This window comes from Salvelinus fontinalis, chromosome 14, assembly GCF_029448725.1.
Source record: "Salvelinus fontinalis isolate EN_2023a chromosome 14, ASM2944872v1, whole genome shotgun sequence".
In the NCBI taxonomy this organism is placed as follows: Eukaryota; Metazoa; Chordata; class Actinopteri; order Salmoniformes; family Salmonidae; genus Salvelinus; species Salvelinus fontinalis.
Genome location: NC_074678.1, coordinates 27,828,804 through 27,844,350, shown reverse-complemented (window position 1 = coordinate 27,844,350; position 15,547 = coordinate 27,828,804). Strand labels below are relative to the sequence as shown.

At 39.5% G+C, this 15,547-nt stretch overlaps 1 protein-coding gene across 1 annotated transcript in view; it reads left to right on the top strand.

The window, feature by feature from the left end:
- Positions 1-200: 200 nt before the first annotated feature.
- LOC129810556 (xenotropic and polytropic retrovirus receptor 1 homolog) overlaps positions 201-15,547 on the top strand; it is a 99,146-nt gene continuing 83,799 nt past the window's right edge. Inside the window, exons 1-2 of the mRNA XM_055861166.1 lie at positions 201-577; positions 15,452-15,503. Coding sequence (XP_055717141.1) covers positions 509-577; positions 15,452-15,503 — 121 coding nt within the window. The 5' untranslated portion in view covers positions 201-508. The remainder of the gene's footprint in view (positions 578-15,451; positions 15,504-15,547) is intronic.

Genomic DNA, 15,547 nt, shown 5'->3' with positions numbered 1-15,547 from the left:
AAAACGTTTAGCAACGAAAATGAAAGTTTCTATTGGACGAATTCAGGTAAATCCCTACCAGTTTCGTTCCATTTCCTCAGTTTGCGACTGTTTTGTTCTTAAACGGTAAACGGTTTCCTTTGCGAGATGTAATGAATACACCCCTGATACACCGCCTGTCACTGCGCAGTGACGTAACCACGTTGTTGGCTGAATGCGATGGCAAACTGCTATGTCCCCAGAATTGACAAGGGATCGAAGGTAGAGTCACTGAAGCATTTGCACCGGGACCGTTATATTGTCATCAAACCACTTGTTATAGGGAGGGAGGCCTCTGTTCCGCTATCCCTCCCACAAAATAGTATGAGACGGAGTTTCTTTGGAGTACGCTAAACGGGATAAGACAGAGTGCCCTAGAGTAAACTGACGCATGCGAGCCAGCAAGTTGACAGACATAACAAAACTTGCGTCAACAGGGGACAGTCCTATTAGGAATTACGGACGTTGAGTAGATAGCTGGTCCTGCAAAATGAAATTCGCGGAGCACCTTTCGTCCCATATTACTCCGGAATGGAGGAAACAGTACCTTCAATATGAGGTAATTACACATGTTTTTATTTCGATGTAGGATGATGCTTTCTGATTTAAAGTGAGAAAAGTCACTCATATCCATGTTAATGAATACATAATGAATTGATAGCATAGCTTGGTATTGGTCTTCGTAAATTGTATTCATCTTGATTTGTGTTTTTCTTATAGCTGTCACTTTAACTTTTAGCCTGCTTCTTGAATAGTGTAACAAAAGACTGCTTGAATATGTAAATACGGATAGTTTATGGTAGGCTATTGCGTTGGCTGTAACTTTCCTTTTGATAAACCAAGCAGTCTTATTTATTTAATTTAGATTGTTTTAACATTTTAGGCAATTACTTTGTGCATCATAGTTATCTTTGTGCAACCTTTCCTGAGGCTGTCAGTTTGATGGTACAGTACTTGTGTTCATAGATCAAATATTTGCTATTCATAGGCCCTAAGCATTTAATCATTTTGTTAATTATTTTATTTACAAACTGAATTATTATATATACAGGATACATTGTTATCTTTCTTTCCATTTGTTGACATACACTGTATTTTTCACTACAATCGTCGCGTGCGCTACATGGAACATTACATTGCAACGCTGAACAATAAGGATAGTATTTACGTGGCTTAGTCCATTGCTATTGTTTGCCAGTGTTGGAAAACAGACGTACAATATTTTTTGGTTATTTAAGAATGAGAAATGTAACTTTTTGAATAAAATATATGTCAATTATTATGCATAGGATAGTCTCAGTAAATGGGGAAAATCACGATACAATATTTTCATTATAATTCATAATTTTTTTCTATCCTGGAAAATTATATCCCCTTGCGACATAACTGATTTGATTGAATACCACTATTATGTAAGTTATTTTGTTAAATGCAATTTTGGTTAATTAGATATTATGGCTTGCTTTGTTTGAAAAGCTTTAATTGAATGGATTAGATATAGCCTAGCCAAAACCAAAAAGCCTATAACTGGACATTTTTGTTGTGTCTATGGTTTGGAGAAAGCGGTCACTCCCCACATCTTCTTGGTTCACGTTAAGAGCCTGAGTGCAGAAAGGCTCTTACAAGGCTGCCCATTCCATTTTGATCTATGAATTATAGACAAAGATGCTGATGCGAGCCTCTGGATGATTCTTAGTCTGCATCCCACTATCAAACCTGCATGCCTCACTCTGTGGGCTTATACCATGCTATAACAAGATAAGTTCATATACAACTTATAATTACCTTCATTGATCTAGCAAACCATCAAGTAGGTACAGGAAGGTATGTGCCTTCATTTGGATTAGGTGACGGTTAAACACATATGGCCACACTAGTCTTTGTCTATATTTGCAGCCTGATGCATGGAATCCAATACATGGCCATAAAAGCCATTTTACACCTCAGTCAGCTTTGAGATGGATGACCTTCTCAGAGCTGTCATGCCATGTTGGACAAATATTTCAATAATACTCAGTATGACTTATTATATGCAATTGTCTTTTCAGAAAGCACTTTGCTTTGTACTTTTAGTATTTTTCTCTGAGTGAAAGAAATATGTATTGTCTAGTCTCCTTAAACTGTTGCGCTGTATTGACAGAAAGCTGGTCGCAATTATTCTGATTACAAATAAATTATGAAAACTTGTAAGACTTTACAAGTTGCTCTTATGCCTGTGTATTAACACTCGTATTACTACAGCAACAACATTGTTATATATATTTTTAGTAATTGCTTAATTGAAAAGGAAAATACCTTAGAGTAATGGATCTGGTTGATGTTTTATTGTGGGAGAATTTGTTACAGAGCTCCATGCTAGAATCCCATATGGAGTTTTTTTTCATTTCAACCATTGAATGCACATATAGGTGTTTAAATCGTATGCTGGTGCATGAGCATTAGACAACACTCCTGTGGCCAAGCAAAGTCAATTCAGATTCTCCAAACAGATTGGTGTTACAACTGTAATCTGTACAGTATCAGATGGGTGTTGAACATGGGAATGAAATCATAATAGCAAAAGGCATTATATTTCATTGCACAGTCATTTCTTTGCACAGTCATAGCATAGTAAATTAAACCATAGGCCTGATTCAGACTTGCAATGCATAGTTTGTGTGTTAGGCTTCTTTAACTGTCTGACCTGTTTGTCTGTTATGGACATGAGGGCACTGGAGTGGGAGGCACAAGCAACAATTGCCAAGAGCCTCTGACTCTTAGAGAATACAGATAACTATATTTTATCCACCGGAAATATTCAATCAAATCACATTTTATTTGTCACATGCGTTGTAGACAACAGGTGTAGACCAACAGTGAAATACTTACTTACGAGTGCATTTCCAACAATGCAGAGTTAAAGATCAGATAAAAAATAAATAAGAAATAGTGACATGAGGAATAAATACACAGTGAATAATAATGACAAAAAATAACATGGCTATATATAGTGAGTAGGAAATTACATTACTATATACAGGGAGTACCAATATCGAGTCCATGTGCAGGGGTACGAGGTAATTGTAATGATTGTCGTCCGGAGAAGGAGAGGAGGACCAAAGTGCAGCGTGGTACGTATCCATAATACTTTTAATAAAGATGAATACGAGAACAAAAACAACAAAATGACCAACGAACAGTTCTGAAAGGTGCAAAAAACACTAAACAGAAAATAACTACCCACAAACACAGGTGGGAACAGGATACCTAAGTATGGTTCTCAATCAGAGACAACGATAGACAGCTGCCTCTGATTGGGAACCATACCAGGCCAAACACATAGAAATACAAAACAAGGACAACATAGAACACCAGACATAGAATGCCCACCCAAACTCACGCCCTGACCAACCAAAATAGAGACATAAAAAGGATCTCTAAGGTCAGGGCGTGACAGTAATTGATGTAGCTACAGGGCATTCTGAAATTATTCAGACCCCTTTACTTTTTTCACATTTTGTTACGTTACAGCATTATTCTAAAATGAATTAAACACACAATACCCCATAATGACAAAGCAAACACTGTTTTTTTAGATGAAACATCACATTTACATAAGTATTCAGACCCTTTAATCAGTACTTTGTTGAAGCACCTTTTGGCAGCGATTACAACCTGGAGTCTTCTTGGGTATGATGCTACAATCTTGGCACACCTGCATTTGGGGAGTTTCTCCCATTCTTCTCTGCAGATCCTCTCAAACTCTGTCAGGTTGGATGGGGAGCGTCGCTGCACAGCTATTTTCAGGTCTCTCCAGAAATGTTCAATCAGGTTTAAGTCTGGGCTCTGGCTGGGCCACTCAAGGACTTGTCCTGAAGCCACTGCATTTTCTTGGCTGTCTGCTTAGGGTCGTTGTCCTGTTGGAAGGTGAACCTTCGCCTTAGTCTGAGGTCCTGAGTGCTCTGGAGCAGGTTTTCATCAAGGATCTCTCTGTACTTTGCTCCGTTCATCTTTCCCTCGGTCCTAACTAGTCTCCCTGTCCCTGCCGCTGAAAAACATCCCAACAGCATGATGCTGCCACCACCATGCTTCACCGTTGGGATGGTGCCAGGTTTCCTCCAGACGTGAACCAAAGAGTTCAATCTTGGTTTCATCAGACCAGAGAATCTTGTTTCTTATGGACTGAGTGTCCTTTAGGTGCCTTTTGGCAAACTCCAAGCGGGCTGTCATGTGCCTTTTACTGAGGAGTGGCTTCCATCTGGCCACACTACCATAAAGGCCTGATTGGTGGAGTGCTGCAGAGATGGTTATCCTTCTGGAGTTCCTCTGTGGAGAGATCCTTTTCCACAGAGGAACTCTGAAGCTCTGTCAGAGTGACCATCGGATTCTTGGTCACCTCCCTAACCAAGGCCCTTCTCCCCCGATTGTGCAGTTTGGCCTGGCGGCCAGCTCTAGGAAGAGCCTTGGTGGTTCCAAACTTCTTCCATTTAAGAATGATGGTGGCCACTGTGTTCTTGGGGACCTTCAATGCTGCAGAATTCTTTTGGTACCCTTCCCCAGATCTGTGCCTCGACATAATCCTCTCAGAGCTCTACGGACATTTCCTTCAACCTCATGGCTTCGTTTTTGCTCTGACATGTTCTGTCAACTGTGGGACCTTATATAGACAGGTGTGTGCCTTTCCAAATCATGTCAATCAATTGAATTTACCACAGGTGGACTCAAATCAAGTTGTAGATGAAACGAGTATCATAGCAAAGGGTCTGAATACCTATGTAACTAGGTATTTCTGTTTTGTATTTTTAATACATTTGTAAAGATTTATAAAAATCTGTTTTTGGGTTGTCATTGTGGGGTATTGTGTGTAGATTTATGAGGAAAATGTTTTATTCATTCCATTTTAGAATAAGGCTGTAACGTAACAAAGTGTGGAAAAAGTCAAGGGGTCTGAATACTTTCCGAATGCACTGTATGTATTGTTCACATAAGAAGGGGTAAAGTGACTAGGCAACAGGATAGATTATAGATAGTAGCAGCAGTGTATGTGGTGAGTGAGTGAGTGTGTGTGGCGTCAGTATGTGCATGTTATGTGTGTGTGGGCATATGTATGTGTCGGGGTGTCGGTGTGAGTGTGCAGGTAGAGTCCAGTGTGTGTGCATAGAGTCAGTGCAAGAGACAGTGCAAAAAAGGGTCAATGCAGGTTGTCCGGGTAGCCATTTGATTAGCTACTTAGCAGTCTTGTTTAGAAGTTTTTTATGGCTTGGGGGTAGAAGCTGTTCAGGGTTCTGTTGGTTTCAGACTTGGTGTATTGGTACCGCTTGCCGTGCGTTAGCAGAGAGAACAAACAGTCTGTGGCTTGGGTGGGTTGAGTCTTTGACAATTTGTTGGTCCTTCCTCTGACACCGCCTGGTATAGAGGTCCTGGATGGCAGGGAGCTCGGCCCCAGTGATCTACTGGGCCATATACACTACCCTCTGTAGTGCCTTGTGGTCATATGCCAAGCAGTTACCATACCAAGCGGTGATGCAGCCATTAATGATGCTCTCAAGGGTGCAGCTGTTGAAGGTTTTGAGGATCTGAGGACCCATGCCAAATCTTTTGAGCCTCCTGACTGGGAAGAGAAGTTGTCGTCACTTTTTCACAACTGTTTCGGTGTGTTTGGAATATGATAGATCCTTAGCGATGTGGACACCGAAGAACTTCAAGCTCTTGACCCGCTCCATTACAGCCCTGTCGATATGAATAGGGGCTTCCTCGGCCCTCCGTTTCCTGTAATCCACGATCATCTCCTTTGTCTTACTGACATTGAGGGAGAGGTTGTTGTCCTGGTGCCACACTGCCAGGTCTCTGACCTCCTCTCTATAGGCTATCTCATCATCGTCGGTGATCAGGCCTACCACCGTGTGTCATCGGCAAACTTAATGATGGTGTGGGAGTTGTGTGCGGCCACGCAGTCGTGGGTGAACAGGGAGTACAGAAGTGGACTAAACACACACCCCTGAGGGTCCCCTGTGTTGAGGGTCATCGTGGCGGATGTGTTGTTGCCTACTCTCACCATCTGGCGACGGCCCATCAGGAAGTCCAGGATCCAGTTGCAGAGGGAGGTGTTCAGTCACAGGGACCTTAGCTTAGTGATGAGCTTCAATGGCACTATGGTGTTGAATGCTGAGCTGTAGTCAATTAACAGCATTCTCACATAGGTGTTCCTTTTGTTCAAGTGGGAAAGGGCAGTGTGGAATGCAATAGAGATTGCGTCAACTGTGGATCTGTTGAGGCAGTATGTGAATTGGAATAGGTCCAGGGTGTCTGGGATGATGGTGTTGATGTGAGCCATGACTAGCCTTTCAAAGCATTTCATGGCTACAGATGTGAGTGCTATGGGGCGATAGTCATTTAGACAGGTTACCTTGACATTCTTGGACACCGGGACAATGGTTGTCTGCTTGAAACATGTAGGTATTACAGACTGTCAGCTGGTCAGCGCATGCTCTGAATACGTGTCCTGGTTATCCATCTAGCCCTGCAGCCTTGTGAATGTTAACCTGTTTAAAGGTCTTACTCACATCGGCTATGGAAAGCATGATCACACAGTCATCCGGAACCGCTGGTGCTCTCACGCATGGTTCAGTGTTGCTTGCCCCGAAGCGAGCATAGAAGGCATTTAGCTCATCTGGTAGCCTTGTGTCACTGGGCATCTCGTAGCTGGATTTCCCTTTGTAATCCTTGATAGTTTGCAAGCTTTGCCACATCCGACGAGCGTCAGAACCGGTGTAGTAGAATTGATCTTAGTCCTGTATTTTTTTTATTTTTTTTAATTATTTTTTTATTATTTTTTTCATTTTTTTATTTTTTTTGGGGGGGGGGGGTGGATCAGCTTAATATTGCGGAAAGAATGTTGCTTCCAATGTAATTGTCTGCATCATTTCCAATCCCCCATATTTTTTGGGGTAAATATATATATCCATTCACGTATGCATACATATACACATATATACATACACATACCTACATAGACATACATACTTTTTTTAAAGAGTATACCTTTATTATTATTCCCCGCAAACCCTACCACCGATCCCCCAATTGCAAGTACATTTGTAAATCATGACCCATCTTGAGTTGGGCTCTGGGATGGTGCAATTGTTGAGAGGGTGAGCTTATGGTTGTGTGGGGGTAAGGGCTGAATGTGTGTGGGTGTATGTGTGTATCCCACAACTGTTGCGAAGGAAGAAGTAAAGGATGTTAGGGACTATAGAGGATGATTCACAGCAATATGTAATAAAAATCGAGGTGAGGGCGATGGAAATGCATTTGGCAATGGATCTGCTTCGGTTCGGTGGATGGTGCTGTGTGCACTTTTCGAAGGATGGATCCCAGTCGGTCCGGGGCTGTGCGATGCGGGGGGTCGGGGATGGTCTGCCGGGCATTGGGATGACAACCCAACTCGAGATGGGGGCTTTTGGCGGGTGGAATAGTGGGGACCAATTGGAGGTTTGCTTAGTGGAGATGCAAATGTCATGGTACAAATATATAGACACTCAATCATTATGTTACTTTTTAATAGGACGTTTACAAACATATATTTTGATAAAAATAATTGAAAGGTGTGTCTCATTATGGTAAGTGGTGAAATAAGTATAGCCAGTTACAATTGTAATGGCTTAGCAGATAATAAGAAAAGACGATCAGTATTTACCTGGCTAAAAGAGAAGGATTATAATATCTACTGTTTACAGGAAACCCATTCGACAGTTTTAGATGAAGTTTTGTGGAAAAAGAACTGGGGGGGCAAAATATATTTCTCCCATGGGCAAAGAAATTCAAAAGGGGTGATGGTTTTAATTAATAATAACTTTGATATAAATGTGCAACTTGTCCAAACAGATCCTCAAGGTAGATGGATTATTTTAAATGTTATTGGACAATAAACATATATGGCTTATTAACCTATACGGTCCGAATAATGATGATCCAAGCTTCTTTGACAATATATATAAGAATGTATCAACTCTACAAGCAACACTAGACTCTATTATTATAGTGGGAGATTTTGATACGGTCTTAAATACCTCTATGGACCGGAAAGGAAATCACACTACAAACTATCACCCTCAGGCACTTAAGGAAATCAGGAATGTCATGGATGTATTGGAGTTAGTGGATATATGGAGACTTAAATACCCTGACCTAGTGAGATATACATGGCGGAGGCTTAATCAAGCTAGTCGCCTTGACTACTTTCTTATATCATTCTCTCTGGCACCAAAAGTTAAAAAGTGTTTGATAGGGGACAGAATGCGGTCGGACCATCACATAATTGGCATATATATTACTCTTACAGAATTTCCACGTGGGCGAGGATATTGGAAATTTAATCAAAGCCTACTAGATGATAAATTGTTTAGAACTAGGACAGAAGAATTTATAACTGACTTTTTTAGACATACCATAGGTACAGCAGATCCCCATATTGTATGGGACACTTTTAAGTGTGCCTTTAGAGGCCATGCAATTCAGTACTCATCTATAAAACAAAAGCAATTTCGATCAAAAGAGTCCATATTAACAAAGGAAATTGAAGGACTAACAGTACAGTTAGATAACAATAAAAACGGTACCATAGAGGCACAGAATAAGTTAGAGGAAAAACAAAAAGAAATGGAGGAACTTATTCAAGAAAGATCCAGTGTAATATATTACAAAAATAAAGCGAACTGGATGGAATATGGGGAAAAATGCACCAAATTCTTTTTCAATCGTCAATATAGAAATGCTACCAAAAAAAAACGTATTAAAACTTGTTACAAATGATGGAGTCACGCATGATTCACCAAATGATATTTTGAAAGAGGAAGTAAAGTACTTTAAGAATATATTTTCATTTCAGGCTCCTCCATCTCCACTAACTGAAACTAATTGTATGGATTTCTTCCCTAATAATAATGTAAAATTAACATCTGTACAGAAAGACTCATGTGAAGGCCTAATTACAGAGGAGGAACTACTTGATGCAATTGGGGCCTTTAAGGATGGGAAAACTCCAGGACTGGATGGCATACCAGTGGAAGTATACAAACATTTTTTTGATATACTCAAAGGACCATTATTAGCTTGTTTTAACCACTCCTATATAAATGATAGATTATCAGACACGCAACAAGAAGGTGTGATATCATTATTACTGAAACAGGACCCAAGTGGTATATATAAAGATCCAGTCCATTTAAAAAATTGGAGACCTCTTACACTTCAGTGGTGTGATGCAAAAATCCTAGCAAAATGCTTGGCGCATAGAATAAAAATAGTTTTGTCAGATATTATTCATCCTAATCAGACAGGTTTTTTACATGGACGATACAATGGAGATAATATAAGGCAAGTACTGGAAACAATGGAACACTATGAAATATCAGGGACACCAGGCCTGGTTTTCATAGCTGATTTTGAAAAGGCTTTTGATAAAGTACGACTGGAGTTTATATATAAATGCCTAGAATATTTAAATTTTGGGGAATCTCTTATAAAATGGGTAAAAATTATATATAGTAACCCTAGGTGTAAAATAGTAAATAATGGCTACATCTCAGAAAGTTTTAAACTATCTAGAGGAGTAAAACAAGGTTGTCCACTATCGGCATATCTATTTATTATTGCCATCGAAATGTTAACTGTTAAAATTAGATAAAATTTTAATATTAAGGGATTAGAAATCCAGGGCCTAAAAACTAAGGTGTCATTGTACGCTGATGATTCATGTTTTCTTTTAAAACCACAACTAGAAACTCTCCACGGCCTCTTAGAGGATCTAGATACATTTGCTATCCTCTCTGGATTAAAACCAAATTATGATAAATGTACCATATTACGTATTAGATCACTAAAAAATACACATTTTACATTGCCATGTAGTTTACCAATTAAATGGTCTGACGGTGATGTGGACATACTCGGTATACAAATCCCAAAAGAAAGAAATGATCTCACTCCAATAAATTTTTATAGAAAGTTAGCAAAAATAGATAAGATCTTGCTACCATGGAAAGGAAAATACCTGTCTATTTGTGGGAAAATCACCCTGATTAACTCTTTAATCATATCACAGTTTACCTATTTGCTTATGGTTTTGCCTACACCTAGTGACCTGCTTTTTAAATTATATGAACAAAAAATATTCAATTTTATTTGGAACGGCAAGCCAGATAAAATTAAAAGGGCCTATTTATATAACGAATATGAATTCGGAGGGCAGAAATTATTAAATATTAAAGCATTAGACCTCTCACTAAAGGCATCAGTCATACAAAAGTTATACTTAAATCCAAACTGGTTCTCTAGTAGATTGGTACGAATGTCTCATCCTATGTTCAAGAAGGGCCTTTTTCCCTTTATTCAGATTACACCTGCTCACTTTCGGTTGCTTGAAAAGGAAATAATTTCCAAAATATCTTTATTTTTTAAACAAGCCTTAGAAAGTTGGTTGCAATTTCAGTTTAATCCACCTGAAAGGACGGAACAAATAGTACAACAAATCTTGTGGTTAAATTCAAATATAGTAATTGATAAAAAAAACTGTATTTATCGAAGAAATGTTTAAAAAAGGTATAATTTTTGTGAATGATATCATAAATAGGACTGGTGGAGTAATGTCACACATGCAGCTAACACAGACATATGGAAATGTCTGCTCTACCCAAAATTACAACCAATTAATTGCGGCATTACCACAAAAATGGAAGAGGCAGGTGGAAGGGGATAAAAGTAAGGAACTTGTATGTCGGCCTTATATTAAAGAACATAAATGGTTAAAGAAAAGTGTGATAAATAAAAACATATACCAATTTCATTTAAGGACCAAAAAACTTACAGCTGTGCCATATAAATTGCAAAATAGTTGGGAAGAGATTTTCGATGTACCCATTCCATGGCACATGGTTTATGAATTGATACGCAAAACAACGCCGGATTCAAAACTTCGAATTTTTCAATTTAAATTATTGTACAAAATTCTTGCAACTAATAGAATGTTATATATATGGGGGATACAATCTTCCCAGCTCTGTAGATTCTGCTGTGAGGAGGCAGAGTCATTAGACCATTTATTTTGGTATTGTCCGCATGTAGCTCGTTTTTGGTCACAGGTCCAGGAATGGTTGAAGAATTGCAACATTTGCGTAGAACTAACGCTACAGATAGCAATACTGGGGGATTTGAAAAGCCATAGTCAATCAATCAATAATATAATAATTATTTTAGCAAAAATGTTTCTTTTTAATTTACAATCCGTGGAAGCTATGAGAATAGGAAGATTCAAATCTTTTGTGAAGCATCACAGCACAGTTGAAAAATATATGGCAAATAAAAATCCGAAATGGATGATGTTGGAAGATAGATGGGAAAGGTTGAGTGGAGCTGAAGGGTGGGACTAATAACAAGATAAACAATGTAGGGCATACGGGATCTGTGAAATGTGTATAGGTGCGGAGCTATTGTGAAATAGCACAGTTACAAGTGGAAATCAAACTGGATGGACAACAGAAATAGAGGAAGGACTAAGAACAAACAAGAGAGAACTATTATAAAGTAGACTGTGTCTGTAAAATGTGTATAAGATGTATAAATTGAAGGTAAAAACAGAAATGTTTATCTTAGTCCTGTATTGATGCTTTGCCTGTTTTGATGGTTCGTCGAAGGGCGTAGCACAATTTCTTATCAGTGTCCGGGTTAGTGTCCCACTCCTTGAAAGTGGCAGCTCTAGCCTTTAGCTCAGTGAGGATGTTACCTGTTATCAATGGCTTCTGGTTGGGATATGTGCGTACAGTCATTGTGGGGATGACGCCGTCGGTGCACTTATTAATGAAGCCGGTGACTGATGTGGTATACTCCTCAATGCCATCAGATGGATCCCGGAACATATTCCAGTCTGTGTTAGTAAAACAGTCCTGTAGTTTAGCATCCACTTCATGGGACCATTTTCAAATTGAGTGTATCACTGGTACTTCCTGTGTTTGTAAACAGGAATTAGGAGGATAGAGTTATGTGTCACGTTCTGACCATAGTTCTTTTGTAATTTCTTTGTTTTAGTGTGGTCAGGGCGTGAGTTGGGTGGGTTATCTATGTTTTGTGTTTCTGTGTTGGTTTTCTCGTTTGGCCTGATATGGTTCTCAATCAGAGGCAGGTGTTAGTCATTGTCTCTGATTGGGAACCATATTTAGGTAGCCTGTTTTCTGTTGGGTTTGGCGGGTGGTTATTTTCAGTCTTTGTGTGTCTGCACCAGGCAGAACTGTTTTCGGTTGTTTCTTTGTTGTTTTGTTATTCAGTGTTCAGTTTTGATTATTATTATTAAATATCATGAACACTTACCACGCTGCACCTTGGTCCTCACCTTCTTCCACCGACGACAGCCGTTACATTATGGTCAGATTTGCCAAATGGAAGGGGAGGAAGAGCTTTGTATGTGTCTTTGTGAGTGGAATAAAGGTGATCTTCAGTTTTTTTGTTTCACAGGTAGAAATGCTGATAGAAATGCTAGAAATGCTGATAGAAATGAGGTAAAACAGATTTCAGTTCTCCTGAATTAAAATCACAGGCCACAAGGAGTGCTGCCTCTGGATGATCATTTTCTTTTTGTCTAATGTCCCTATGCAGCTCGGTGAGTGCGGCCTTAGTGTAGGAATAAGGTTATGCATTTTGTTTATTGCCAAAACAGCATTGAGATCAGTATGTCCCTTAGACTTGTCTTGAACAAGGTGTTGTGGTAGAAACATCAGCCACAACAAGTCTCCCTGGTTTAGTTTTGTCCCTCGCTCTAGTTTGGCTGCTCATTTGTCTCTCTAAAGGGTTATTACCATCAATCAATGAAGTTACTTTTTCTTATTTTTTTGTTCCAAATGCAATGTTGTCTGGATTATTATAAATGCCTCTGTTTGACTGCAGCAGGGCAGTTCGCTGGGCTGCATGGGAGAAAAACCATCTTAACCATTAAAATGCTTGCATGTGACTTTAGGAATTGACAAAGTGATTGAGTGATAAATTAATGAAGTCTGCTCATCCTATGAGGCTGTCCATTTTAAACACTTGTTTAGAATGGAGGTCTGTCCCCCGCTCATTAGAAGACCAGAGGACAGCCGTAAAAGCAGAGCTCGTTCCTGTGTGATACGCTGGCATTATTACAGATTCATCTCACACTCATAGATAATGAAAGCAAACAGCATAAAACAGCTCCCTTTGTCCTTTTTCATGTCTGTTTTTTATCTCATGGACCTTTCCTTTTGGCTAGTGCAATTGGTACATGGTCTTGGTTGTGTCAAGGCTGGCCCTTGGTCTGGTTCTTGGTCTGTTCTGTGTGAGTGTGGTATACTGTACTTTCAGAGGTGCAGAAACAGAAGCTGCAACATGACTGTGAGCAAGGTAGAGACGGTTATGCGACAGCGTGGGTGGAATGAAGCCTCTTTTGCTTTTACCGTTGCAATCTAATCACTTGTGTGGGTTTATATATGCATGATAATGCTTGTGTAAGCTAATTTCCTATTGAAAAAGGGACATGCTATTATTTATATCATAAGCAGGTACACAGGTGTTAATTACATGCAGAGGTTAAAGTGTGGGGCCCGTTTTCCACTCTAGCCTCTCTGTGCAGGTATATATTTAGCTCTGCCAGTGGCACACGATGCAAGATGATTCATTCTGCATAAATTGGATAATGTGAAGGTTTTACTATTCCAACCACTGTATACTTAATGACATTGACAAAAGATGCATGGTAAAAATGAGAACAGAAATAATTGCACATAACATGATGAATATGATCATCCTAGTTTATAGCCGACACAAAATGTCTGCGTTCTGGTGTAATATATCCATCTTACTTCGATAACAGAGATGGAATGGCGAGCTTCCCACAACTCATCCTCTGTTCCCTACTGGGAAGGCATCTGGTCTCAGTCAGCCCTGCCTCCGTTGCACAGTACAGCTCCTGCACTCAGAGATCCACTCAGTTAAAGTGATTATGAGAATTATCAGAGCCGTCATTTCAGATCTCAGACCACCTAGCATCTGCAATACTGTAGTTGATATTGTTATTACTGTACATCTCACTTCAACAGAAGACTAACAGACCCATTAGGGCAGTTGATACCTGCAAGTTGATCTCTGTAAGCTGTTGTACTAGGCTACAATCAGAGCATGTCAATTCCCCAAAGAGCCGCCCTGCCCTGCCCCCATTCCCATCGGTGCTATTGCCATGGCAATATGCCTCCATCTTGATGAAGGTGTGCCCTCTTCCAGCTATTAGCCTGGGCCAGTAAGCCCTGCTACGTGGCCCAATGTTTGCACAGGTGGTCTACTACGAATCACAATTTCCAAAGAGAATGTTATCTACAAATGAAATGTTTCTCTTGGATTAGTGTTCAATATGAGCATACAGTAATAACTGACTGCATTATTATTGCTCAGGTAGAACAGATAACAAACTGCGTCTCTAAGTACGTTCCTTCTACATACTATGATTCATCGTCATCCTCTGCTCTCATTATATCCACTTTATACAAACATCAGATAAACCTGGCCAGAGAACGGCCATATGGAACAGAAGCTACATATATAGTGAGGTTGAGATTCTTTGTCACATCTAAGCTTTGAATAAAAAAACCTTGGTTCTACACTGTTGCACAATACACAAAGTTCATCATGCGGGTACCTGTCTATCTCAGTGAAGGTCACAAGCTTAATTATTTTGACTGGATGGCCAAGAAACGCATTCTCAGTTACTGCTATTGCTCCAGAGAGCCAGTTAGTTAGATTGGTATGGAGGAATAGAGATGTATTCAGTTCCAGGCCTCACAGTCCCAGACTAGAGAATCATGTTAAGTTAAGATGTCTCTTGTAATTATCTGGCCATATACATTATCTGCAAGGTCAGAGTGATTGAAGGAAAAAAACAAATTCTGTATAAAGTGGTCTTTGTAGTGTAGGCCAGCCTCCATCTGTTTTCATTTGAACGATCTGGAATCTGATAGACACATTTTTCATGGTTAAATACAAGTGCATTGATGTCTTATAACTCAACCTGGATTCATTATTTTCACACATCTTGGGGGTTGTAACATTAATTATTGCCGAAGGATGGTTATTTTTCCCTGTAGACATTCTGTACTGAGTTTGCCAATTTCATATACTTTTAATATACTGCTAAGTTTTCAGATCTTTTGTTTTGTTCTTCATTTGCGTGAAGTCATGTACTTATCATAATATTCACGAGACTGGCTATGTAAGTAGATTACGTGAATGTATCAATCAATAGTATGTTGTTCATTATGTTACCATCACTGATCATCGTAATTATTTACTGATATGAAAAAGTGTTAATTGATTTGATTAAACGTCAACTGTCATTTGTTGTACGGTAGTTAATTAAGAAACTGAATAGTGATTATCCCTCTGTTTTTTCCTTTACCAGGCGTTCAAGGATATGTTGTATGCGGCCCAGGACCAGGCCCCATCCATAGAAGGTAAGGAAACTCCTGGTCCACGGACAGAATGAGCTCTCCCTGTA